The following is a 19,692-nucleotide window of genomic DNA, read 5'->3' on the forward strand; positions in this document are numbered from 1 at the left end:
TTTAAAAAATTAAAAATTGATGTTATATTTATGACCTTCTCCATTCTTTAGCTCATGTTGCAGGTTCTTAACAAACTTGGTTTAAAAGGAAAAATAAGATTTTCAAAGTGTTTTCCATAAGTATAACAACTTCTCTTCTCATTATAGTCAATTATCTTTAAAAAGCAAGCTATAAGAGAATATTATTTTTGCAGAGTTCAGAGTGACCTGATATTATAACTTGAGCCAAGTGTTAATGTGTCTTTACACCTTCTTTGTACTTGCAGAAAATAGATGCAAATTGAAATAAAATTATGCCAGTTTTTCCTCAAATAATTAGTAGTCCTCAGAAGTTTTACTTTGCAGTATAAAACATTGAGGGGATAAATATTTCTGTTTTACCTTGTATCATTTTTACAGTGGTATGATGTTAGTTCTGAAAACCAGGAAGTACCTCTATTTCCTATAGAGGAATTTGAAGAGATCAGGATCTATTTTAAGTGTACATACACACATAACTCTGACTTCTAAGTAAATACTGCCACTTCCCCATCTTCCTGCTACTGACTTTGAAAGAGCAGTTCTGCTTCAGTCTGTTCCTACATGACCACCACTTCAGTCTGTTCCTACAGTCTTGCAGGACTTATACAGACTCTACTGTGGGATATCTTTTGTCCCTTACTACAAGGGGAAAAAAAATGGAGCGGGCGGTGGCTGCCCCAATGTCTCTTGAGGTTCTCTGTGACTAACGCACTTCCAGTTAAACTCCCTGAAATCATGCCATTGCTTTTCACCCACCAGTAGTCTGCTGTCAAAGGTATTATTGCTGCAATAGCAGGCAAAGCTACAAGTATCTTAAAATTGTAATTCACAGTACACTGTAACAGCCTCTTCTTACCCTGAGCCTAGTCCATTTTTTTAGCCTTATCGTCAGTTACTTCCCTGTGTGAACTCTGCACTCCAGTTGACTGCATCAATATTGCTAATTCCCAGGGTCATACCTGCCTGAGTGCCTCAGCTTTTATTTAGTTTCTCTTCTGCTTAAATTAAATTTTCTCTTCCTTGTCTCTCTTCCCAGAACTCTGCTTATCGAACTCCTATTTCTTCAAAAGTCATCTCAATGCCTCATCTCAACAACCTTAGTCATTTTTAGTATCCCCCAAACTAATGTAATTTTAAACTTTTGAATCTCAGTTATACTAAATACCTCTTTTAACATAATTGTCATATTCTTTATCATTATATTATTGCATTCACCTAGAATTGTACTCAAGTCTTTGCATATATTATCACTCCTATACTTCTCTCCACTGCACTGTAAGATCCTTGAGATTAGCAAGAATTATTTCTATTTCTAACCCCTCTAGACTATCCCTTAAAGCATAGGTAACCATTGCATATTGCAGTCAGTTCATAGGTATTCAATTAATGTTTTGAGAAGGTCTTTTTTTAAAAACCACTTATTTATTTTATTTATTTCTTTGGCTGTGCCAGGGTCTTAGTTGTGATATACAGGATCTTTAGTGGCAGCATGTGGGACTAGTTCCCTGACCAGGGATCGAACACTGGCCTCCTGCACTAGAAGCTCAGAGTCTTAGCCAGTGAACCACAGGGGAAGTCCCTGAAAAGATTCTCTTTTGTTTCCTCTCCAGTCTGTCATCTAAAATGTAAGGACTTCAATGCCATACTCAAAAACAACAGCTCTGTTAAATGTCTCCCAACCAAGGTCTTTTGGGCTTGATGGTAGGGAGGAAAAGTCATATTTAGTTTCTGAGAGAAGTTTTGCATATTATAATTGGCATTTTTGTATGCACATGAAAGTTTATTTATATAGCAGAAGTTCATCAAAGTATTATAAAATCTTTCCTTTTGGTGAAATGATAGAAAGCCAAAATAGTCACATTAATATGAAGCATATATTTTTATGTATAAGAGGATTTTAAAAAATACACTTGTCACTAATTTTATCACAGGTGACATTTTATAATCTCAGTACTACAGGAATGGGAATATTCCCAGATGTCTGGAATTAAATCTTCCTATAAATAATAAATAAATTCAGTATCATAACTATCAATTTTTCAACCATAAAAGTATTCCCCAAACAACATGACAGTGCTGCAGTGACTGATTATCCAAGCCATGCTTTCCAAATTGCCACATAGTTATTATAATTAAGACCACACAGGGACTTATCTGTGCAAATATCTTGACACCACACCGAAAATGCTGATGTGGCTTTAATGTAGATTGGGGCAAGAAAATAAATAGTCTTTATGTTTGTAAACTTAATAGTTATCTTGCAGTTCCTGGACGCATTATGCTGATGTTGTAGAAGCTCTTTTCTTATTATTTTTTTCAAAACCAACCAGTCAATTCCAATGTCAAAAATAATTCAGAGTTTTAAAATCACAACTTACATAGCATACATATATTCAAAGTAAAAATGGGGTAAGTAAAAACATTATTCAATTGAGGAGGGGTAATTTCACTATTAAATAAGAAGATATAGTTTTAAATGGTTATGTAACAATGAACATATTTTTCTACAGTTAGCATGTGTTTTCCTGAGAAATACCATTGGATAAATCTAGAGCCTCAGGGAAGTCGGTAATAAGAGTGCTCATTTACTTCTCTCCAATCCAGTTAGCAGGTTTAGGAGTTGTCCCTATTCAGATACTAACCTCCTTGCTCCCCGGGTTGCTGAGCTGTGTGATGGGAGATAGGATATGAGCTGTGACAGATGTTTTCACCTTCATGAAGCAGGGGACAAGTAATGAAATGCTGTTTAAGACAGGTTATTCTGATGTTGATCCCATGTTCAACATTGCATAAGTGACTATAAATTACAGTTAAATTATCACATGAATTGCCTGCTGATTTACATGCTGAATAGAGGGATGTCCTTAGTCACAAATGAAATGATACCTAAAGATCAGCTCAGGGTGTGATTTTGCTTATTACTTTTACCCAGATCTCAAACTTTAGGAGCCATCCCCCATATTAATGTTAGTTGCTCAGTTGTGTCTGACTCTGTGACCCCATGGACTGTAGCCTGCCAGGTTCCTCTGTCCACGGGATTCTCCAGGCAAGAATACTGGAGTGGGTTGCCATTCCCTTCTCCATGAGATCTTCCCAACCCAGGGATCGAACTCAGGTCTCCTGCCAAATTAGGGTCACTAGCTATTGAATCACTCTTCTTAACATTTCATACTTTTTAAAACTTGCTTTCCTAATATCTAAAGCCCACCTCTTATTATGTTCAGTATTCCTCCATTTACTATCACAGATATGTATGATGAACACCCAGGGTTCCACTGTTCCATGTGAACAACCAGTTATTTTCTATTCTTAAAATGAAATCCAGAGACTACATAAGTGTGACTAGATCAAATTGTCAATAAAGTAAACAATAAATTCCTCCAAATACTCTGTTTTTAACAGGATAAAGCTTTTTATTTTCAGAGCTGGCATCACAAATAGCATTTAGGTAAAAACAAAAAAACACCAGACTCCATAAATTCCCAACTGCTCCTGTGACTGCATCATTTAAGCTATCTGGACTCATCCACTTCATAATTTTTAATTTGTTCAGCAGCTGTGGATATAAAATGAGATCCCACCTATAAAGTACTTATAATGGGCCCAGCATGTTAAAAAAGAGTTCCATATTGACAACTCCGTACCACATTCTATTGATTAAAGGACACATGTGTTTAACCCTTTATCATCTCTGTAATTACTGCATCTTATATTAGGTTCATTTTAAAATCACTGTGGCCAAGCAACAGTTATAGTTGTCATTGCTAGTACTTGGGAATTTCATTGTTATTCCTCAGAGCAATCAGTTCAGTTCAGTTCAGTCGCTCAGTCGTGTCCGACTCTCTGTGACCCCATGAATCGCAGCACGCCAGGCCTCCCTGTCCATCACCAACTCCCGGAGTTCACTCAGACTCACGTCCATCCAGTCAGTGATGCCCTCCAGCCATCTCATCCTCGGTCGTCCCCTTCTTCTCCTGCCCCCAATCCCTCCCAGCATCAGAGTCTTTTCCAATGAGTCAACTCTTCGCATGAGGTGGCCAAAGTACTGGAGTTTCAGCAACCCCATAATATTTCTACCAAAAACAAGGAAATAAAAACAGGTAAGGGCCATTTAAGGAAGGAAAATAAACCCTCCCTTGGTTGCTTGCTTAAATCTTTCATTGACAAACATCTTCTGGTACAATTAAAAATGGAGCCACATTAGAACTTAGAAATAGGTACCAGTATCCTGGAAAAAAAAAAAACTCTGGAGACAACAGGGAATACTCTTTAAGAAATCCTGGATAACCAATGCATGTGATGCCACAGAGATGATATATGTAGGAGAACACAAACTTTGATGAGTGTCAACTAATAAGCTACTTGAGAGATTTGGATTCTGAATGTAAAGAAGTTTTAGGAATATCTTCCCTTTTAATTTATGTAAAAGTGGTACATTTTTTTAAAAGTATTTAAATAAGTCATACAAAGCTATTTGGGTGAGCATACAGTAAAAATTAGAGTTGATAAAAAAGTATTGCAGTATCATGTAAGAATCGAATCACCAGTCTATGTCCAATGCAGGATACAGCATGCTTGGGGCTGGTGCATGGGGATGACCCAGAGGGATGTTGTGGGGAGGGAGGTGGGAGGGGGGTTCATGTTTGGGATCGCATGTACACCTGTGGTGGATTCATGTCAATGTATGGTGAAACCAATACAGTATTGTGAAGTAAAATAAAGTAAAAATAAAAATTAAAAAATAAAATAAAATAAAATGTTTCATTCAGTAAAAAAAAAAAAAGTATTGTAGTTTAATTTGATGCCATTTTACTCTCTCTGGGACACATAAAATGATGGTCTGTCTCAGTCATTCACACATTTTAGATTTGAAGAAATATGGTGTATTATCATTCATACATGTATAGTGTATTCTTCAGTGATGACATGGAGGGTCAGAAAGCATCTATTGATTTTAAATCAGCCTAAATCCTAATTCACTGAAATGAGCACCACTTTGAAACCTATAATTAAGACTTTCAATTTGATGGATATCATTTGTGAACATGCTGGGTTTTCCCATCTATAGAATTTATTCTATGTTTACTCCCAAGAGAGAGCCTTAGGATAGAATGAGGGTTAGAATAAGCCAAAAAAGCACCAGTGTCTCACTGTAGTTAACAAGTAGTGTGATAACACAGCAAAGTTTGCTAGAGAACCTGAGAGTTGACATATTGTATGTGCCTTGTGAGAAATTAATTCTCAGTGTCCACGTTTCCTCCAGTTAGGAATTACATAGGCTTCATTTGTTCCTCCTTCTCATCTTCTCTAGAGAAGAATGGCCTGTCTTTGAGGTCCTCCTGAGTCCCCCAAACCGAATATCAAATATACCACAAAGTTTTAAGCCAGACAATGCCATTCATGCGATTTGCCTTCCCAGCAGTGTGTGGCCACATGTGCTAGTAAGTGGCCAGTATCATTCTTATTGTTAATTCCAAGGCACAGAGGATGATAAGGTTTCTGTTGGCACCATATCTAATCTGCTAATACTGTCTGTTTTTGTAGGTGGTGTTCAGTGCCCAAACAGCAGTGCTCTGCAAGAGGTACGCAGCTGTAACGAGCATCCCTGTACTGTGTACCACTGGCAAACTGGACCCTGGGGCCAGTGCATCGAGGACACTTCAGTTTCGTCCTTCAACACAACTGCAGCTTGGAACGGGGAGGCCTCTTGCTCCGTTGGCATGCAGACAAGAAAAGTCATCTGTGTACGGGTCAATGTTGGTCAAGTGGGACCCAAAAAGTAAGGACTTGAAAACGACAGTAGTTAACTCCTGTGATCAACCATGTAGGGATGGGCCCAGGCTTCACTTGCTTCATGAAATGGAATGTTTGATGCTCATCATACCTGACCTCAAGAGTAAGACTTCTCTGTTTTGAAGGCAGCCACTGATAAAGTTATAACAGCTTGTACCTGGGATCCATAAATTCTGTAGAAGTCTCTCCATGTGGTACCTACTTTCAGTGTTATAGTAGCACTTTCTGCTTTTATTGAGCTAGTGAGGCAGTGAAAGAAGTGCTCACTCTAGGCCTGGCTGATCAATAGTGACAGTATCCAAAGTCCTAGCCGTGGAGGTCATCAATGACCTCCTGTGTACCCGTAGGCTGTGGAGGCTGCCCATCTAGTTGAATTGGGCAATAGCCTCCTATGATCTGCCTTTCATTTCCCTTGGAAGGTACTATATCAAAAATACTGAGGCCAAATGTACTACATCTTTTAATGGTTAAATGAATAAACCATTTACTCCCAAGACAGAGCCTTAGGATAGGATGAGGGTTAGAATAAGCAGAAAAAAGCACCAGTGTCTCACTGTAGTTAACAAGTAGTGTGATAACACAGCAAACAGTTTGCTAGAGAACCTGAGAGTTGACATATTGTATGTGCCTTGTGAGAAATTAAAAAAAAAATAAAAACATATCAGCATAAACTGGGCTAATCATTTCTTGGAGAAAATTAATAAATCAGTTATAAAAACATATGCAAAGAGGGAGAAAACTCTTATCATTTGCGATTTAGACAGCATCCATCTTTTAAAGTTCGTATCACCTTAGCCATGTGAAACATGAAAAGTAAAACCCATCAGTTTTTCACTGGTAGAAAAATGGCTTATTTTCAGTGGTATAAAAATTTCTGAAAACTTGGTTGAGTACTTAGGTTTCGTGTGTGGTCTTAAACATACTGCTTAAGTCAGATTCTGGCTTCAGTTTTCAAAAATATTTGCAGAAATTTAATGAAAACAAAAAGTAGTAATGTAAGCACTCAATGAATCTTAGAAATTATTTTCTCTTGGAAAATTGAAAATACTTCTTAGTGTTTCAGAGAAATGATAATAATGTAACTGATATATGACAAACTCCAGGGGACAAATAAGAATTTCATGATGACTTGTTTTTTTCTAATGGCCAGAGTTCTGGACTTTAGCAATATTTTGCCCCATCATTTAGTTAGAAATTAGGAAACATGCAAAACTGATGGATTTACTTTTCATGTTTCACATGGCTAAGATGATACGAACTTTAAAAGATGGATGCTGTCTAAATCAGCAATGATAAGAGTTTTCTTCCTCTTTGCATGTATTTTTATAACTGATTTGTTAATTTTCTCCAACAAATGATTAGCCCAGTTATGCTGATATGTTTTTTTTTGTTTGTTTCTCACAAGGCACATACAATATGTCAACTCTGGGTTCTCTAGAAAACAATTATGTAGTTAGAAAATATATGCCAAAAGATTTGAATAAATTGAGAAACTATTCCATATGTTTCATAGGTAGCCCCAAACCAATATTTCAGTAAAAATGATGCTAAATTTGTGATGAGTGTAACAAAGGATATTAACGTGCAGTATATTAAAAGTCAATATCAGTAACAGCAGAAGCAGAAGTCCCAAGTGCTGAGGGATTGTGGGACTTGCTGGGACAAGCAAAGAAGCAGAAATATTTGCTGCAGGGAGTTATCACCTGACCAGCTTGTCATGGTTCAGATTGGAGGGTTATTGTTCTGAGCTTCTACTGGTAAGCTCACTCTGGTCCTCTTTTGCCGTTTCATTTACCTTTTAGATGTTACTGTCATATTTTCCTCCCTTATGCAAACTACAGAGTGTTTTCCTCAGCAGTGGATGTACATGCACGCAAGCCTATGTGTGGTAAAGCCTGGTGGATTAATGTCATTAAAGCATTCAATAGAAAGGATATCCTGAAGCCCCATGTCAGAGCACCACAATAATCCATTAAAAATGTGCTTTACCCTTGCTGCCTTTATTCAATGACCTGGATACAAGTATAGATTTGTTAAATCAAATGAGTTTCCTTTGCCCTAAAAGTTCTAAAAAGTAAAGCAAATACTGTGAATTCCAAAGAAAATATTACTACCCTTATGCCTAAATATGCTAGGTTGAATTCAGTGACTGCTTTTCGGTACTAGACATTTGAAACAAAAATGCAAATAGAAACCTTGTTTTAAACTCCTCTTAATAAAACAGATTACTGTGCAATGGCAAAATCAATGTTATTGATCTTATCTATCCTCCGAGTAACAAACTTCAACTCCTATCGCATCTGTTTAATTTGACCTTGAATAAGATTTGGGGGGAAATCAATTCCTTGATTTAAACCACAAACACTAAATACAAACAGTACAAAGGAGAAAAGAAGCATGTTGACTGAACCAATTGCCTCACCAAAGGAAGTCTGAATTCATTTCATTGGATGTGATCTAGGCTGTATAATTTATATCGGTCTGTTCATTTAACAGCTTTGTTGTTGGTCATTTTGTTCTCCGCAGCTAACCAAATATCTTTCTGAGGAAATTTCTAAACTAAAATAGAATTTTTGAGGTTGTCAAAGATAGCATTGTAAATTCCATTGATTTATTTACAGCTAAAATTTGAAAAGGATGTAATTGAGTAATGCTGTCCCATTGTTAGAGTTCTAAAATTACCTCATTGAGAAGGAATGCTTCCAATAATACTTACTAATAATTCCATAGTTTCAATAACAATTAACAGGATGATTATATGTGAGGTTTTGCCATATAATGTTTCCTGGTTAAGAATGTAGGTTAACATAATTCTAGTGATTTATAATCTCAGTTATAACAAAACATTAACTTCTAATGATTCTTATCTAAATTTCTTTTCTGTTCATGACTTTGATTAGGCATAGCAGTTAGGAAAGTCCAAGCGTATATTCAACATAAACCAGAGAGAATATTTCATTTTGAAATGCTGAATCCAATGTATTTTTTAAAATCCACTTTCAAATAAAGCCTGCTGTTACGGAGTAAGCAAAAAAAAAAAATGTATCTGTATAGTTGAATAGAATATAATACTTATGGATGAGATAGGACACATAAATAAAAACTTATATCAAAAATGAAGTGTCAGCAGAGTGCTATATAGAAATTACGGGAAGGAGATTAATGATGTTGATTTATTCACTCATAGTTCAGTTCTGAAAACCTGATTAACTTACTTGTTGAAAGACAATTTATCTTGACGTACAAGAAATTTGACTTCTCCTATGGGGAGTATTTTTAAATCCCATTTTTCACTAATTTGCCAAGTTATTCCAGCAACAGTTATATTGGTTGATTCATTTCTTCACTGCCTCTTAACTTACTTGTCAGAGATGATATGATGCCACCTCAAAAGAAATTTCTTAGGAATCAGAACATTACTTTTAGTTACATGAATTATGTTATTATGTTTTGTTGTCCTTATATGCATCTTCTAGTATTGATAACATTTGATTGCTAATGATAGTAGAATCAGATTGTGAAGATGTAGAAAAGAATTGGGAAATTTAAAAATCATGTAATAAGTACACAATAAACAAAAGAGTATATTTAAAACTCATCCATCAGCTTCCTGAAATTCTTCTAGGAAGTGAAACCTTATAAAGTATAAGGCATTTCAGTGTTTTGTCATTATTTTTCTCTCGTGTCCCTAATAATATATTTTATATTTTGGTGTCTTTAAAAAATTATAATTAAGCTAATTTTACTATAATTTATGTCAAAAACACAGTGTTTTGTTTTTCTTTAAATTACTTATTGACTCTTTTTATTTATATTCATTCACTCATTATAATTTATTAAAATACCTAAAATATTTTAAATCCAGTAAATTAAAACTTGGAATAAAATGGAAGAAAAAATAAGAATACAGTGAATGAAACCAGGAACAGAACAAAAATTATTTATCTTAATTAGCTGTATACTTTATTGTCTTATTACTTATTTTTTATGACATTTATAGCTATAAATACAATATTGGTTTTTGAGCATGTACTATGTATAGAATATGCCATTATAAATTTACTTTTTACTAAACATATTTTGTAAAAATAAAGTACAGAGTAACCTGGAAATTTATGATTGACAATAAGCCTATTTAGTTATACAAAGGTTTAGAATTGGTTCCTTAAATTGGTAATTTGAACTTTCATAAATTTACCAATTTAAGGAACCAATTCTAAACCTTTGTATAACTAAATAGGCTTATTGTCAATCATAAATTTCCAGGTTACTCTGTACTTTATTTTTACAAAATATGTTTTGGCATGTTAGAAAATGCAGTTTTATTAATAGATTGTTACACATGGATAAAGAATAATTATATATTTTCTCTTACATAGCACAATTACTATAATTAAATTTTCACTTCCTGACTTGAGAAGCTTTATTGAGGTTCAGTTCAGAAGAATTATTTTAGTTGCATAGATAGTTCTTGTCAAAAAATAAAAAGAATCCTGGAGGATGAATACTACAGATGTATGACTGTTTAGCAATTTTAGAAGTAAAAATTCTAAAGATATAAATTACCTGGTTCTGGGTTAGTACAGAGGTCTAGTAACCTCCCTTTGCTCTTCCTAGGTGTCCTGAAAGCCTTCGACCTGAAACAGTACGACCCTGTCTGCTTCCTTGTAGGAAGGACTGTATCGTGACACCATATAGCGACTGGACATCATGCCCTTCCTCCTGTAAAGAAGGTATGCCCTGAAGAGTTCTGAAGGCAGTTCACCCAGGATCCCTCTTCTAGGCCTCCAAGTTCCTCCGACTGAGCAATGTTTTGATTCTTACATGGGGCTGACTCTATGATCCTGGATTAGGACGAATGCCATGAAATTTGGATTACTTTCTAGAAAATAATACAGGTTTTAGAGTACCAAATAAATAAGTCAAGTGAGTTTTATGCCAAAACTGACTTAAATAACTGTGTGATAGAGATCTAAGTGAAAATATTCTAGATTTTATTATATTCATAATGTTTCCTTAAGCATTGATTCTACAAGAATGTGTAGTGGCCTTGTGTATTTCAAAAAGAATACAAAGTGATCTTCTGAGTACTCCTGGTTTTCAACCTACTTAGCTGCAAGAATTAGCCATGGGACGGGATTCACTACAGATTCAATTATGTGACCCAAAGGATGGGAATAAAGGAAAGAGGGAAATGATCAAAGTGTAACTTTGCCAACACTTAACATGCCATGAGGCATTTATAAGATGAGGATTTGTTCCCAGTTTGGTTTGGTTTTTTCTTGGTATAATTGTCCTGCAGTTTGTGGCTCATCTGCTTGGCGGCTCTATAGTAGGGCTAATGGCAACCGCCTCCAAGAGGGCTTATGCCATGTGCATAAGGTCCTTTCTCACTGCTGCTGAGAAAGATGTCCTCATCCTCTAGGAGCCTGTACAGAAAGTGAGCACCTTTCTCTCAGTGTCACAGATGACCTTGTCTCCGGCTTTTTATTTTACTCTCCTGACAAATAGAGGTCGTTTATCTTGTTTTTTCTCTGCTTCTACTTATGCTTCTTGACTCTTACTATAGGGATTAATGTAAGAATCAACTTCTGGTTTAACAACTGCTTTAAATTACCAGAATATTTTTTTTTAATCCTGAAGATATTACATAAGATTATAAACTTCATAATTGATTGTTTTTGCTGTGTGGTTATTTTATATAGTTCAAATATGGGCTCCTTTTTATACTTTTTCTATTTTAAATACCATTGATATATAAAATAAATCACAAAGTAATAGAAATTTTTTCTCTATTATTTCATTTTTTAACATCTTATTTATCTATTTATTTTTGGCTGTGCCCAGTCTTCATTGCTGGGCTTTCTGTCGTTGCTGCAAACAAGGGCCCCTGTTCTTTCCATGCTGGGACTTCTCATTGAGATGTCTTCTTTTCTTGTGGAGCACAGGTTTCAGTAGTTGTGACATTCAGGCTCAGTTGCTCTGTGGCATGTGGGATCTTCCTGAACCAGGGATCAAACTCATGTCCAGTGCTTTGGCAAGTAGGTTCTTTTTTTTTTTTTTTTTTTTTAACTGGAGGATAATCAGTTTACAACATTGTCTTGATTTCTGTCATACATCAACATGTATCGATCATAGATATACATATATCCCCTCCCTCTTGAACCTCCCTCCCACCTCCCACCCCATTCCACCCCCTTAGGTTGTCACAGAGCACCAGCTTGAGCTCCCTGTGTCCTACAGCAAATTCCCACTGGCTATCTGTTTTACATACAGTAATGTATATGTTTCCATGCTACTCTCTCAATTCCTCTGGATTCTTAACCTCTGGATCAAAAGTCTTTTAAGGCATTTTAAAGGCTTTGGGACAAAAAGAGTTATCATTAAATCTTCAAAAATGTTAATGACTTTAATTTTATTGCTATAGTAATGTCTTTGTCATTTTTATTCAGATTTTCTTCTTTTATCCCCTTACTTTATTTTTTTAAATTTATTTTTGATTGATGGATATTTGCTTAACTATTGCATTGGTTTCTTCCAAACATCAACATTAATCAGCCATAGGTTTACCCATGTCCCTTCCCACTTAAACATCCCTCCCACCTCCCTCCCCATCCCACCCCCTAGGGTGTTTTCCCCTGAGTCGTACAGCAAGTTTCCATTTGCTATCTATTTTACATATGATAATGTACGTTTCCATGTTACTTTCTCCATACCTCTCACCCTCTTCTACCTACCCAACCTTGTCCATAAGTCTGTTGTCAGTGTCTGTGTCTCCATTGCTGCTTTTGAAATAGGTACATCAGTACCAGCTTTCTAGAGTCCATATATATGCATTAGTACATGATAATTGTTTTTCTGAGTTACTTCACTCTGTGTAATAGGTTCTACGTTCATCCACCTCATTAGAACTGACTCGGTCTCCTTACTTTCTTAAAAACTAAATAGCATATGATATCCTTTAGTTTGGTCACAATCAGCAATAGAGTTGTAGTTTCCCGTAGATTGATATTTCTGTGATAATTGTTGGTTATTCATCATTACCATGAAAAAGGTTGTTTATTACATGAAATTTATGTGCTTGAAAATTTTATTCTGGATACTTTTATACTTAATATTTTATATTGATGTAAGCCATTTGCTAATAATTCCAAAACATGCAGTTACATTGGTAGTACCATGATTAATAACCTCACAGAACTTTAACATTTGTAAGGAAAATTTTTGAAAGTAGAGAAAAACTTTGCCTCTTCTTTATATTGGACATTTTTCCATTTTGCATAAAATATTTTGAAATAACAATTCTCTTGGTCTTAAGTGTTTTAAAGAAATAAAGTAGGGACTTCCCTGATGGTCAAGTGGTTAAGACTGTGTTTCCACTGAGAGGGCATAGGTTGGTCAGGGAACTAAAATCCTATATGCTCTGTGGTGTAGCTAAAAAAAAAAAAAAAAAAAAAGCCTGGTGTGATTATATTAAAAAAATTTTAAGAAATAAACCAGAAATATTCCATTAAATTGATGCTAGACTAGCCCTCCTAAAAATAAGGAATCAGATAAATATATCTTATTTCATTATACCTTCATTTGAAAGTAATTTGGGATATTGAAATGTGTCCAAGAATTAGGTAATAGTTTAGTAGCCTATGAATTTGTTATTTTATTATGCATTATCTGTGTCTGGAAAAGGAAGAAAATAGATATAACTTGTTAAAAACCTATAATTGGAAAGTAAATAACATGATTTTTAATTTGATCTCTGCTGATACTTTTTATAGCATTAAAGCTGTTTTACTCTTCTCTGACCATTTATAAAATATAAAATTTTTATATGACAAACTGTAATAACTTATATAAGGCACTTAAAAAATTTTACAGATGAGGGAACAAATAAATTGTAAATGCTCTGCATGTATTAATTAAATTAATACTCATCTGTACTATATGTATAAATACATATTGCATTTCTAGTTTATTGATTACTGTATTTAACTAACACTTTGATGGCCCTATGGAGAAAAGCTTCAAAGAAGCTTTTGATCTCATTTGAAATATAGAACTATTCTATATAGATCAGATAATGTAAGACTTAAATGACTCAGTAACAAGATTTAGTGGTAAAGCAGAAAGAGCTCTAGGGAAGAAACAGGGAAAATCCACTGTGGGAGCAAATATCAGGGGAAATCTTGCTGAAAAGAAGGGAGAAGAGACCTTTTTGAAAGAGAGAATGCATAAAAGAACCCCAGGTGATCAAAAGCATCAGGAAAAGTCTTAGTAACCATGTTAAAGATGGACCATTCAAAAGAAAGTGGGATCCAACCCACTGGAGCTTGGAATGTCCGGGGGAAAGTCAGAATGTGAAGTTGGAAAATTGAGGCCGGTTATAGAAGATTGAATTAGGCTTAGGTGGCGCTAGTGGTAAAGAACCTTCTGGCCAATGGAGGAGATGTAAGAGATGCCAGTTCCATCCTCGGGTTGGAAAGATCCCCTGGAGAAGGAAATCATAACCCACTCCAGTAGGCTTGCCTGGGAAACCCCATGGACTGAAAAGCCTGGTGGGCTACAGTCTATAGGGTTGCAGAGTTAGACATGACTGAAGCAACTGAGCCTGCATGCATAGCAGGACACAATTTCTAGTTTTCGATTGAACATAAAAATGAGTAGTGAGTTTCATGATGTGTGTGTGTATGTGTGTGTGTGTGTATGTATATATACACACACATATGTATGCATCAGTAAACAGGGAAACCAATTTTCCTGACATCAGGAAGCTTATTTTCTGGTAGTATAAGAAAGAAAGCAGAGGACACCACCCTTATGGCAGAAAGTGAAGAGGAACTAAAAAGCCTCTTGATGAAAGTGAAAGAGGAGAGTGAAAAAGTTGGCTTAAAACTCAACATTCAGGAATTTAAGATCATGGCATCTGGCCCCATCACTTCATGGGAAATAGATGGAAAAACAGTGGAAACGGTGTCAGACTTTATTTTGGGGGGCTCCAAAATCACTGCAGATGGTGATTGCAGCCATGAAATTAAAAGATGCTTACTCCTTGGAAGAAAAGTTATGACCAACCTAGATAGCATATTCAAAAGCAGAGACATTACTTTGCCAACAAAGGTCTGTCTAGTCAAGGCTATGGTTTTTTCTGTGGTCATGTATGGATGTGAGAGTTGGACTGTGAAGAAAGCTGAGCACTGAAGAATTGATGTTTTTAAACTGTGGTGTTGGAAAAGACTCTTGAGAGTCCCTTGGACTGCAAGGAGATCCAACCAGTCCATTCTAAAGGAGATCAGCCCTGGGTGTTCTTTGGAAGGACTGATGCTAAAGCTGAAACTCCAGTACTTTGGCCACCTCATGGGAAGAGTTGACTCATTGGAAAAGACTCTGATTCTGGGAGGGATTAGGGGCAGTAGGAGAAGGGGACGACCGAGGATGAGATGGCTGGATGGCATCACTGACTCGATGGACGTGAATCTGAGTGAACTCCGGGAGTTGGTGATGGACAGGGAGGCCTGGCGTGCTGCGATTCATGGGGTCACAAGGAGTCGGACACGACTGAGCGACTGAACTGAACTGAACTGAACTGATGAGAAAAGGCATTTAACGATCGTTCTAATGTCTTGATGCTTGTGAAGGATCAAGTGAAGGATGCAGGGTAGGTAAGAAAAAAGATGTGAGATCATTTTGAAGAATGCAAAAGTGGCTGAGTAACATGTAATAGAATTTGTAATAGGCAACATGGAATAGCCATGTAGTTGTTCATTTTAAAATCAGTTGCTCAACACAGTTGCCACTGTTTCTTCAGCCATGTTCAGCTGCCTGAATGAAGGCAAGGTGTAGGAAAATAATTAGCATCGATTAAGGTCAGGGCTCTTCTAGAAGAGCACAAGAAAGGGAGAGTGGAACAGAAAGTCAAGAGTGTTTTCAATGGAATACTTTTAATAATAATGGACACACAACTGAAGTGACTTAGCAGCAGCAGCAGCATGGAATCTAAGGTGGTTTAGGATGGAAGTGAGGTCATGAAGGGGATGATATAGAGAAAAAACTGATTGGGAGAATGGATTGGCAACCTTTAGAAGTAAGTGCAAAGCATTTTAGTAAAATTAGCGTTTACTTTTAGTATAGTAGGTAAAGTGGTAGGTTAGGTGGAATGACCAGAAATTAAGGTGTTTAAAAATGAGAATGTACAAATATTGATGAAGATGTCATCAGGGGATGACAGAAGAGCTAGTAATTGATGCAAGATGCACAAAAAAAGTCACTGGAGCTGAGGAGGTACAGCATTCAGAGCCTCCGGTGCCTTGAATAGAAGAACTGTGTGGATGCCCAAACCAACAGAGTGGTGGCAGGGGTAGGAAGAGAAAGGATTACAGTGAGGGATATTCAAAAACCATTACGTAATGAAATGTTAGTTGATGACTGCCACAGGGTAAATAGATGATGGTAAAATTAATGACAGGAGCTTCAGAGGAGTTAGATATTATTGAATTAGTTAGTATCACCCACTTAATGAACCTGAACTTGACCAAACTCCAGGAGACAGGGTTAGACAAAGGAGCCTGATGTGCTATCCAGTCCATGGGATCGCAAAGAGTTAAACGTGACTTCGCGACTGAACTACAATGGCGTTAAAGCGAGGAGAAAAGACTGGGAAATGGCTAGGTAGAAACTGCCTCCACTGGCAAAGAATGTGAAGGGAAATTCCTAAGAAAAGATTGAAGCTGATAGACAATGTGCTCCTTTGGGTTGTTGTTGTTCATTAGCTCAGTCATGTCCAACTCTTTGCAACCTCGTAGACTGAAGCACGCCAGGCTTTCCTGTCCTCCACTATTTCAAAGAGTTTGTTCAAACTCATGTCTATTGAGTCGATGATGCCATCCAACCATTTCATCCTCTGTCGTCCCCTTCTCTGCCTGCCTTCAATCTTTTCTAGCATCAGGGTCTTTTCCAGTGAGTCAGCTCTTCACATCAGGTGGCCAAAGTATTGGAGCTTCAGCTTCAGCATGAGTCCTTCAAAGGAATGACTGGTTGGATCTCCTTGTAGTTCACCAGACTCTCAAGAGTCTTCTCCAGCACCACGGTTGGAAAGAATCAGTTTTCAGTGCTCAGCCATTTTTATTGTCCAGGTCTTAGATCCATATATGACTACTGGAAAAAACATAATTTTGACTATATGGACCTTTGTCGGCAAAGTAATGTCTCTGCTTTTTATTTGATATGCTGTCTAGGTTGGTCATAGTTTTTTTTTCCAAGTAGCAAATGTCTTTTAATTTCATGGCTGCAGTCACCATCTGCAGTGATTTTGGAACCCAAGAAAATAAAGCCCATTACTCTTTCCATTATTTCCCCATCTGTTTGCCATGAAGTCATGGGACTGGATGCCATGATCTTCATTTTTTGAATGTTGAGTTTTAAGCCAACCTTTTCACTCTCCTCTCTCACCCTCATCAAGAGGCTCTTTAGTTCCTCTTCACTTTTTGTTATTAGGGTGGTATCATGTGCATATCTGAGGTTATTGATATTTCTCCCAGAAATCTTGATTCCAGCTTGTGCCTCATCCAGTCTGGCATTTCACATGATATACTCTGCATATAAGTTAAAGAAGCAGGTGACAATATACAGCCTTGACGTGCTCCTTTCCCAATTTGAAACCAGTCCATTGTTCCATGTCCTGTTCTCACCTTTGGGTACAATGGTGGAAAGATTAGAAGATAGAAAAGACTGACAAATTCACTTAGGTTGTGCACAGCATGTATGCTGTGATCCAGGTGATGATGGAAGACATGCAGGGGGAATCGGAACTGCTAGTTTGTCAGGGCAAGTGAAGGTATGTGAGATGTTTGGGATGGTGTCTCAGCAAAAGGTACTAACTGCTGTAAATTAAAATGCGTGGAACCACTAGGATCCTGGTCTCCTCTGGAGCTCCTAGGTGGTAGAGGCCAAGGAGTGCAAGAATGCCAGTTCAGGAATCTGCTATCCTGTGAGTAAGAGGTTCCAAGAGGTGGGGCTGTGTTTGGCCAAGCTCAGACCATCTCACCACCAGCAGGGGAGCTCTGCCCCTCCTGTTTGGCAGCTCTCTGTTGAGTCTCCAAGAACAAAAGCCTTTCAGAAATCTAAACCTAGACACTCAGACTTAAAAAGAATAACTATAATTGTGTATTGAGGGAAAAACAAAAGACCAGGGGGTGGCAATGGAGGTTGCGACTGAACAACAGTGCCAAGATGCTTTGTGCACTGGGAGAAGCCTTTTCTGTTTTGCCTGTAGACTGCTGTAACTGAGAATAAAGATACAATGGTTTTATAGAAAACTTGTCTTTTGTTGCAGAGAAAATAAAGCAATGACATGTCGTTAACTTTTCATTATTTGATATGAAATAGGAATGAGGCAAGCTCCACTGAAATTACTCTGACTTCCACACACAATTTAAAAACGTTTAAAAAGTTTAATGTTCGAGGATAGATAATAGCAAAAGAAAAGTAATTTAGGAATGGGGTTGTTCTTTGAAATTTAATTCTATAGGTAAAATTTACATTTTATAAGAGTCTTGAACTTATGAAAATGGGGCGCTATCCTCCTTTATAAATCACTTTAGATAGGTAACATTATAGTATAAAATTGCAGATAGAAAGAGCAGAGTAGCTTAGGGTTCCAGAAAGAACAGAGTAATTTGAAATTATTTCTCTCATGGTGTATGTGTGTGGGGGGTGTGTCTTAGTCACTCAGTAGTATCTGATTCTTGTGACCCCAAGGACTGTAGCCTCTGTCCATGGAATTCTTCCGGCAAGAACACTAGAATGGGTTCCCTTCTCTGGGGGATCTTCCCAATCCAGAGATCAAACCCAAGTCTTCCACATTGCAGGCAGATTCTTTACCACCTGAGCCACCAAGGAAGCCCCTCTCTAATGATAACGTCTTGAAAAATCAATGCTGGTAAACATCAGTATTGAGGAGAGAATAGTTTAATCCTCAAACCAGTGTACTAGTTAACTTTTCCAAATTTTCTTTACAAAGGGCTTTATTAAAGATGGAAAACATTTATGTATATATTTGTAACTCATCTTAAAAAATCAATACTTTTGATCAAATAATACACTTGACTGCTCACAATCTGTTTACTTCTTTTTTTTTTTTTTCTTACTACATTTATTGACGTGAGGACTGGAAGGGATATTGGAGAGGCACCTTTTCTGCTTTGATGCTCTCAAGCTGTACTCTTCTAGAATTACCCCTGATGGGCTCAAAACTGCTTTAAATTTTACTTTTTGCATGAAATGTTTCCCTTTCCATTTCTTAGCACTATGCTGCCCCACCTGTCATCTACCTCACTTCCCGCTTAACCCATCTTAGTTTTGCCTGCCCTTTAAATCCTTCTATCCAGAAACTTCTCCAGTGAAGTTTACCTTGAATGTCTTAAGATAACTGAAAAGTGTGTAACTGAGAAAGAGATTATATATCCTCTGAGTCTCTGTGGCCCATTACCACATAAATATGTTATCCCTTTTTTCTCTACCTATCCTAGGTAGGTATTTTCAAGTATAAACACTACAGGAATATACCTGTTTTTTCCATGCTCATTATTTCCGATGAAAGTGATACCTTGTTTGTTTGTTTTTTAATTAAAACTAAAGAACAGACTTAGTACCCATGTGAATAATTCTATAAGGAAATGGATAAAAAAGAACAGAAGATGTTAGTTTATAATCCAGTTGAAAAGTGAAGTTAATGTGTTTGCTCATTCAGCAAACATTTATTAAGACATTACTCTGTGTGACCATTGCTCTCAGTGCTAAAATACAAAGATAAATGGAAACTGTGTATGTATCCCCACCACATGCAATAAGTGATATAAATACATACAGGTAACTATGAACTTTTCA

At 36.7% G+C, this 19,692-nt stretch overlaps 1 protein-coding gene across 1 annotated transcript in view; it reads left to right on the plus strand.

Moving 5' to 3' along the window:
* THSD7A (thrombospondin type 1 domain containing 7A) overlaps positions 1–19,692 on the plus strand; it is a 481,774-nt gene that overhangs the window by 383,529 nt on the left and 78,553 nt on the right. The window contains exons 8-9 of the mRNA XM_013963159.2: positions 5,566–5,800; positions 10,432–10,547. Of these exons, the coding sequence (XP_013818613.2) occupies positions 5,566–5,800; positions 10,432–10,547 (351 nt within the window). The remainder of the gene's footprint in view (positions 1–5,565; positions 5,801–10,431; positions 10,548–19,692) is intronic.

The sequence above is a fragment of the Capra hircus genome, chromosome 4 (assembly GCF_001704415.2).
Source record: "Capra hircus breed San Clemente chromosome 4, ASM170441v1, whole genome shotgun sequence".
Taxonomy (NCBI): Eukaryota; Metazoa; Chordata; class Mammalia; order Artiodactyla; family Bovidae; genus Capra; species Capra hircus.